Source organism: Triticum aestivum, chromosome 1B, assembly GCF_018294505.1.
Source record: "Triticum aestivum cultivar Chinese Spring chromosome 1B, IWGSC CS RefSeq v2.1, whole genome shotgun sequence".
Taxonomy (NCBI): Eukaryota; Viridiplantae; Streptophyta; class Magnoliopsida; order Poales; family Poaceae; genus Triticum; species Triticum aestivum.
Genome location: NC_057795.1, coordinates 552,200,078 through 552,209,081, shown reverse-complemented (window position 1 = coordinate 552,209,081; position 9,004 = coordinate 552,200,078). Strand labels below are relative to the sequence as shown.

The window sequence follows — 9,004 nt, the reverse complement described above, 5'->3', positions numbered from 1 at the left end:
GAGACCGGTTCCTCGACGGCCCAAGAAGAAGACCGAAGAGACTCATTCAAAGAGTAACGAGGACCGTACCTCCAAGAGGGGAAGGAGCAACTGATTATGCTCTTCGATAGTTGGCTCTTTTAGTTTGGTTGAATTTCGTTTGGTTGAACTTTTCTAGTGATTATGAAGCTACATGGAACTATGTGTTTGCTATTTGTGGATCTATGTGTTTGCTATTTGTGAAACTATGTGGAACTCCGTTTACTAATTAGTTGAAGTTCGTTTGAAATGTTCTATGCACTTCAAATTTGTTAATGTGTATGTGATGCCCAAGTTTAATTGTTTGAGATCTGTGATATTGTTGTCATATTTGTGAAACTTGCTATAATATTACTGTCATATTGAATTTGAAAAGAAGCAAGCAATTGAACTTAAATTCATAAAAAACAGGACCCTACCGCCATGGGCTCTGGCGGTAGGGTCACACAGCCTACCGCCAGGGCTCCTGACGGTAGGTGCTTAACCACGTTCAGCGCAGTCAAACGGCCGCCGTCCCCCTCCGTCGCACCCCTACCGCCATGGGCCGTGGTGGTAGGCTATCTAACCCTACCGCCAGAGGCCCTGACGGTAGCAAAAGGGTCAAATCTCGAAAAAAATTCAAACAGGGGTCAGATCCTGAAATACTATCCAAAAAGGTCAAAACACGAAATTCTGCCCCTTCTCGCTCATCGCGTCAGACGTTGGAGATGCAACGGAATCGATCAATCATACATGCAGCAGCAGGCCCTTATCTCGTTTGACATCACCATCCCTTCCCCTTTACAGATTCCATGCCAAATAAGTAATCATCATGCACGCTCCATCTAGCTAGGTCACTGCATGTTCTCTCCCAACCATTGGCCTCCGCCAACGTCAATGGCAAAGTTGCAAACCCCCCAACTCTCTCTCTCTCCCACGTATCGGCCAAAGCGGAGAGCAGATCGATCTGGCTCCTGCTTGCATTGTCGTACCGGCATCTCATTCCCGCACTCGCCTGCTTATTTTTATGCACGCCAACTCGTGCGTGGATGGTGCGTGCACCTGAGTGGCTCAGTAGCCCTCGGTGCTGTCCGAGTAAGGAGGGACGGAGAGAGAGAATAAGCAGCAACTTGCCGTCGTCGAGAGCAGGCCAGCAATGGCGACTTGCCCCGTAGCGAAAGCGTCGGAGCTTCTTTCCCGTAGCGTAGCACGATCGGTCGATAATGGGGTGTGGGCTAGCTCATTAGTTTGTTCCGGCGCCGCGCGCGCGTGAATTAGGCGACGTTTTTCCGCGTCTGGCTAGCTAGCTTTTGCAGATTGGTTAGGCCGGGCATGTGAAAAGTTATGCTCTCCGTGCATGTAAGCTTGTGGATTCACCGAATGCATGAAAGGGCTTTTAAGCCTGGTGGGTGACGCGAACAAATTATATGGTTAGAAGGATCCATCAGAATTTAAGTCCTAAACTTGATATCGGTGTTCACATTTTTTGGATTTATTTCAGGCCTTTCGGCGATGCACGTTCACGAGGAGGAGACGTCCCCGTCGACTACGAAGGCGTCAGTGATGAATTCGTCAATCTCAAGATGATATGACGGCTCAGTCTCTCGGTGGCATTCATAGGGGTGATTGTATGCTTGTGTATGTGAGTGACTTCAATTGTACTGTGTTTAAATAAAAGCCCGGTGGGTGACTTTTTTTATCCTGCAGGAAACTTTCATTCTGTTCATCAATCATCATGGTAATATAAGAAACATCAGAAGTAAAACTTACATCCAGATTAGTAGACCATCTAGCGATGACTGCGAGTACTATAATGAGCCGAAGGCTTACCACTGTCATTACCCCTTACTCGTCAGGGTTGGGCAAACATTATTGTACTAGAAAGTCGAGAAGTTTGTATACTACAACAAGGTAGGTGAAGAATTGCTAGGGCGCCACGGCCACAATATTTGTTGTTTTCCACTTGATTCTAAAACTCCGACCGGTGAACAGTGGTTCCCCATAAGAAGTTTTTTTGATTCATAGGATTCTTAAAACACAGAAATGAAAAAAAGTACAAGATTAGAATGTCATTTTCTCTCGAATATTGCAGATTAAAAATTTGAGAAATTTAGGTGAAAGGGTGGTTGATAACAAAGAAAAAAGAAATGAATTATACCGAGATGTTTGGGTGAATGGAATTATTCTCTAGAATAGAGTGTACATAAATAACATAAAAATCCTTAGGATTTCAATCCTGTGAATCAAATAACCAACACAGTCAAAATTCATAAGAATCCAAATCATTTAAAATTTTGTATAAAATTCATAAAAATACTTGCTTTGTAAAGTCATCAGTAATGGGAGCTCCTAAATTCATTTCATAAGACAATTATCAGTAATGGAAGATGCTCACATTTCTGGCCAGCTCTTGTGGATAAGCGACGATATGCCTTGATTTTAATTTTCGTTTTTTCCCTCCTCATCGTACCCCTTCCCCAAGCTCTATCATGTTTCTTTACTGCTTTTAATCCAATCCAGCCGTGGAGGAAAATAGCCCACTGCTGCTGTTTTGTAAAAATAAAAACAATTATTGCTAGCTTAGTACCAGTTCAGCTTCGCACCTTAATTTCACCTCCGATCATTCGCACACACACATAATTCAATATCACCCAAGCCATTTTTTTCAAATATATATACACAGACAAGTTCGATCCTGTACATCTTGTACTATGCATACTTTTTTTTTACTGTAACGCATAAATATATTGTACTTGATTTAGGCAAATTGGTGTGATAAATGATAAGAAGGGAGAATGGCAGAGGCAAATAGAGCTCTTGCACATTTTCATTAATCCATAAACAAAATCTATGTATCGAATATGCTCGAAGATCTCGAAATGATCTTCAAGTTCCGGGGAGAATTTGCAAAACTCGGTTTCGGGTAGTTTTCTGGTCCTCAACCGGTACTTGTGGATTCAAAAGCTCAAGAAAAACATCACGCTATGTTGGTCAAAGAACAGCAGTTTTGCACATGTAGTTCTCTAGCAAAAACAAAATAATACATGAGATTTTGGAATACCATAAAAATAAAATCCAGCCATTTTGGGGGCGGAAAGAAGACACTCAGGAACTTTTCGAAAATTTGTTAGAAAAATTAGAAGCATTCTGAAAAATAAGAAAATAATTATTTCCATTGATTTAAATTATTTAAAAGTTCTCTCAAACTGTACGTTTGGTTTTTACATAATACCTGAACATTTTCTTATATTTCAAAATTTTATAAATAGAAAATCCTTAATTTGTGCAGTAACCTGTCTAGTACTCCCTCTGTAATATAAGATGTTTTTGGGGTCCATGACAGAGTCAAAAACGTCGTATATTAAGTTACAGAGGTTGTATGTCTGTTTTTCTACCTTTGCCTGTTTATTTATTTAGTTTCTCCACTTGTCTAATTTCCCCTGATTTTTGTACAATTTCCTATTTTAAAATTCATACTCGTGGGAGCACAAAATTCCTCCGTGTCTTAGAATTGAGAGAGTTAGAGGAGTAACTTTATCAAAAAGGTGGTTGAAGTATGAGTTTAATGCCAACATAAGTTCCTTTCTTTTTGGAGAAAATGCCAACATAAGTTCCATCTCCATGTCACTGCACAAACTTAATGTGCAGCATAAGCTTTCTATTTCTTGCTCTAAGTATTTTCTATACTTTTAAGATGCGCTAAATCAAATAAGTTCCTTTTTTGGAGAATTGCCAACATAAGTTCCATCTCCATGTCACTGCACTAGTTTAATATGTGCAACATAAGCTTTCTATTTCCTACTCTACTTGAATCAATATGAGGCATTAATTATTGGTGATCCAATGACTAATGTTACTCCCTCCGTTCACAAATATAAGATGTTATAACTCTTATATTTGTAAACGGAGTGAGTACTATTTAGGTAAGATGCTACCAAAAAAATTGTAGGACTATTATGGACTCTGCACTTCTACAAATAAGGAACCAAATGATAATGCCAGAAAAGTAGGGAAATAAGTAAGGAATAGTAAACATATCCATTTCATTTTTGGTGTTGTTACCAGTATGCATGGCATGGCGCAAACTGTCGGCACACACTTCTTAGTAACAAATTATTAATTATTTAAGAATTGTTATGTTTCCAGTTTATGCAACAGATGCACCTAAACCAAGAAAACAATTATATTTGAATATTCCTTAGTTATTTGACTCTATGATGCTAACTAAATATATTTCTTGTACAAACCTATGACGGTATAAAAAAGCATCTATCAATTCATTGACAAATGTAGGACATATTTTGCAAACCAAAATGCATAGTACATAATGAAAAACTCTATATTTGGAAGTAGTTAACATGAGATCTGCCACAAATATCGTCTCCAACTGCATGTCATGTTATTTGCTTACCATGTTTATATAGCCAGGTTTTCCCCTGAGCAATCGACGGCTAGGGTAATGGGTAAAATTCTTCTTTTGCTCCTTAGAGGTACGCAAGTGGGAGCATCTTAAAACTTCTCATGAAGATAAACCGCCCCATCTCTCCTTTCTTTTAGCAAACCAACCACGGTAGGAACGCTAGGCCAGCCTGACATATTTGAGGTGCACTGAAGGTCCTTTCACACCGATCTTTCTTATCTACCCTTAACTAGAAGCACTTATGCACCTACGGTTCTCTGCATAGTTACCAAAGTGATAGCTCAAGTTACCAGAAAGCAACAAGTGTCAAGTGTCATCTCAGTGGAGTCTGAATCCAACTCCACGTACCAGACACAACATTCTTGGGTGACGGCATACCCCTGCATTTTGTTGCACAGGCAGTATGTTCACCAAAGGAACTTTCCGAATGAATCTTTCGTGACGACTGTGCTTTTGTAGTGTGTACTTGCGTAACCATAGCACTCAGGAGCCTGCCACAACGTGCAACTTGATTCATGCCTATCCAGCTGCAGGCCATTTACTTGGTTGCCGCAAGGAAACCACCAACTCATGTCTGTCAGTTACTCCCTCCGTAAAGTGATCTAAACGCTCTTATATTGCTCCTTCCTTCCCAAAATCTTGGGCGCATTAGTTTTAGCATGCAATCCCATAATCTAAGGCGTAGTAAGTATTCTCTCTCGAGCAATTACAGTGACTCTAACTATGGCTTGTTATTTGGAAAGAATAAATTGTGGATGGGTCTTCCTTACGGTTAGCTACTAAAACGTGACTTGATACATCCGTATTTAGATAAATTTAAGACAACGTGCAACTTGATTCATGCCTATCCAGCTGCAGGCCATTTACTTGGTTGCCGCAAGGAAACCACCAACTCATGTATGTTAGTTACTCCCTCCGTAAAGTGATCTAAACGCTCTTATATTGCTCCCTCCTTCCGAAAATCTTGGGCGCATTAGTTTTAGCATGCAATCCCATAATCTAAGGCGCAGTAAGTATTCTCTCTCGAGCAGTTACAGTGACGCTAACTATGGCTTGTTATTTGAAAAGAATAAATTGTGGATGGGTCTTCCTTGCGGTTAGCTACTTAAACGTGACTTGATATATCCGTATTTAGATAAATTTAAGACAAGAATTTTGGGACGGAGGGAGTATAATAAAGGAGTCGCTGGTTGAGGGCCCTCCAAAATCAAAGTTTGATTGGGGGCGTTCAGATTGGATCGCTCAACCATGACTTAGTCAGAGAGGAGATCGTGGGAGGCAATTTTCCTCGTCCAGCCTACGACCGCTCAAGTAACGCCCACCTGCGCTAATTTTCGTGCAAAAACGTTAGACGCCCAAGATTTTGGGAAGGAGGGAGTAGTTTACAGAGGGAATACAACATTTGGGAGTCCGAAATCATTGATCTTGTAGTTTTCCTTTGGAGAAACACTATTATTATAGGGTTGTACATGCGGTAGAAAAATTACGCCAATCTGTTGAAATAGGTATGCAATATTGTTGGGACAGTTTATAGATCAGGCGGGAAAAATAATAGTTTCTGTCGATTCTGTCTGAACCGTTCGATAATCTCAATCCAACGTCATCCCATCTTGGTCCCAGGGTTACATGCCGGCTAAATAGCGAAGCCGCCTGAAATCTCATAACATTTGGAATCTTACCGGCTCTATCTGACAACTCTCTCGTCAAGTCGCCGTATGGTCATCTGATCAATGAGATAAAGAGGCTTAAGGCTGAGGAGGAGGTTGCTCCACCTAGATTGCTAGATCCCAGAATAGGGTTTCACTGCCTAACTAAATATGCTCATACGGCTTGCAGCAGCGCTTGTTGGTTCTAGCGAGGCCCCCTTTTATTCACGATCTTGTATTAGCAGACTATAACTCTTCAGTGAAAATAGCAAGGACGCAAGGCCAAGTGTGGCATCTTGGAGGATCCTTTTAAAGCAAGACCAAACCAAGTGTGGCATCTTGGAGGGTCCTTTTGAAGCAAGATCTTAACAATGTGTGCAACCGAATAAAGGATACCAACAAGGTTCAGATTCTGCTAGAGTGGATTCTTAATAATCTATTTAAAAAATTATGATGTCGCCAAAAGAGGTTATTGGGTAGTGTTTCTAGCTTTGTTCTCGTTTTGTAATGAACCTTGTATATATTTTGATAATGAGAAAATCATGGTAGAATTGTTCTACGGTCAGTGTTTAAACAATAAAATAGCAAGGCCGCTTGGAATCTCATAACATTGATACACTTAAAATTACAGACAAGTAAAGTGGAAAGGCAAATCACATCACTCTCCGAGATGGACAGACATGTAGCAGTACTAGTGAGTAGTGACAAATAAGTGTAGCATATCGATCAATCACACTTCGTAAAACAAAAATGCGAGCCACTAGCCCTTCTGGCGGCTAATGCTGGTGGGTCGTGTGCTTGGAAAGCAGAAATTTCACGGACAACAGCACGAGATTCCTAGCAGAAAACCTCCATTTCGACGGGGCCGTAGTGCGTGCGTCGAGGACGACGATGACCTACGTCTTCTCATGTCAGGGCACAGATTATTGCAGTTCCCAGTCCATCAAACTGCACTAGCCGATCCACCTCCACGTCCGTTGGAGGCCGACCTCATCCCATCATCATCTCCGGCGGCGGCAGCAGCTCCTTGCACGACGCTCGCGCCGTCTGGTCCCTTGGAGGCCACCGGCAGCGCCGCCTTGGCGTCCGCTTCCTGCTCCTGCGTCTCCTTGTGCTTGCCCCAGAGCACGGCGTAGAGCCCGACCACGATCACCACGGCGCCCAGCACGGCCCCGAGGTATATCTTCTCGGACAGGATGAAGGACCCCATGACGGCCACGATGATCATCATCAGCGGGCTGAACGCCGACGCGAACACCGGCCCCGTCTTCTGGATCACCAGCCCCTGCACGTAGTACGCGATGCTCGACGTCACGATGCCCTGCAAAATACCACCAAAACCGGTTAAGAAATGGTAATGGAAGAGATCATGTCGTACAATGGTAAGTGATCGTACCGCGTAGGCGGCGGCGAGGAGATTCATGTCGAAGCCGATGGTCCAGACGGAGACGCGGCGCTCCATGACGAAGGTGACGGCGATCGCTTGGAGGGTGCCGATGAAGCAGATGAGGGTGGTGAGGGAGAGCTGGGCGGTGTACTTCTTGATGGTGTGGGTCTGCAGGATGAAGAGCGAGGCCCAGGCGAGGGTGGCGATGATGATGAAGAGGGAGCCCAGAAACCACTCCCTCGCGGTGGGGTCGACGCCGGCGGCACCCGGGGCCTCGACGCCGCTGGGCTGCGCGTGGCCGTTGGTCCATGGCAGGTGCATGAGGGGGCCCTTGTAGAGCGTCATGAGCATCGCGCCGGCCACGGTCACCACCGTCCCGAAGATTTTGGCCTGGCACCGCACCTTCTTCAACTCTATCTTCTCCATCCTATGTACCAAACGTCATGCACAACGTTAGCAATGGTTTCTCGTTCCACGTGCGCATGGATATGCATATGATGCACGGCACCCAAAGTCAGTAAGCTGGTAGTGAAATTGCACCTGAAGATCACCGCCATGACGAAGGTCATCGCCGGCAGGATGTTGCTCATCGCGCAGGCGAACGTCGGGCCGGTGTACTTCAGCCCCACGTAGTAGAAATTCTGATCGATCACCGGTCTGCAGTAAAGAAATCAAGAACAGGGGTAAGATGGGCGTGGCATTCCAGACATGCATCTTCAGATGATTTTTGCAGGTAGCTAGGCATGCACTAACCCGAGCAGCGCAAGGACGAAGATTTGGAAGAAGATGGACCACGTCATCTTCGGCCTCACCTTCCTGCCGTTTCATGTCAAGTTTCACAAGTTAGATAAAAATACCACTAATACATGTGGGCTAGCAAAGATCTATATATGATCAAGTGTACACTAGTAATTGAATAGCTAGCTAGCTATACCTCTCGATGAAGAGAGCGAAGGGTGCAATGGCGAGTGTGGCGAAGGCGTGTCGGTACACGACGAGCACGTAGTGGCTCATCCCGCCGTTGAGGGAGACCTTGGTAAGGACGTTCATGCCGGCGTAGCCGAACTGCAGCGAGATCATGGCGATGTAAGGCTTGGCCTTCTCCATGAAACCACCACAGAAAGCCATGGCGATGGACGACCAAACTGTTCCTTGTTTCAGCTTTCCCTAGCTAGCTTCTTGTTTTGTGAAAGGTGGCAATGGCAGGGCCGCGTGTATTGAGAACTCAAAGATGGAGTGAAGCAAGCGAGTGTGAGCTGGAATGGAAGAGGCTTGGCCAGTATATATAGGGGTTAGGGGTGGGGAGGGGGGGATAACTTGCACCATTATTTGGGTGACACTACATCTGAGTAACGTGGGTCCAAGGTGACGAGATGGCATCGTATATTCCAGAAGTGTAGCATGCAGGAGCACAGCGGATCCGATTCGAAATAGACCACAAGCACAGCTGATCCGTTTAATTAGTGGCTGCCGAGTGGAATTCCTCCCGCCATTTTTTTAGGTTAAAAGAGGGAGCAGAAGAATCTTTTCTTGCTAATGGGCGCAACGTACGTG

General features: G+C 44.1%; 1 protein-coding gene across 1 annotated transcript; it reads right to left on the bottom strand.

Moving 5' to 3' along the window:
* Positions 1 to 6,631: 6,631 nt before the first annotated feature.
* On the bottom strand, positions 6,632 to 8,703 carry LOC123094737 (WAT1-related protein At5g07050). Its single transcript, XM_044516669.1, has 5 exons — positions 8,385 to 8,703; positions 8,204 to 8,266; positions 7,991 to 8,107; positions 7,460 to 7,877; positions 6,632 to 7,384 (listed from the first exon to the last, which is right to left on the bottom strand). Exons 1-5 carry the CDS (start codon positions 8,576 to 8,578, stop codon positions 7,007 to 7,009), a joined length of 1,170 nt encoding a protein of 389 aa, XP_044372604.1. The 5' UTR covers positions 8,579 to 8,703; the 3' UTR covers positions 6,632 to 7,006.
* Positions 8,704 to 9,004: the final 301 nt, after the last annotated feature.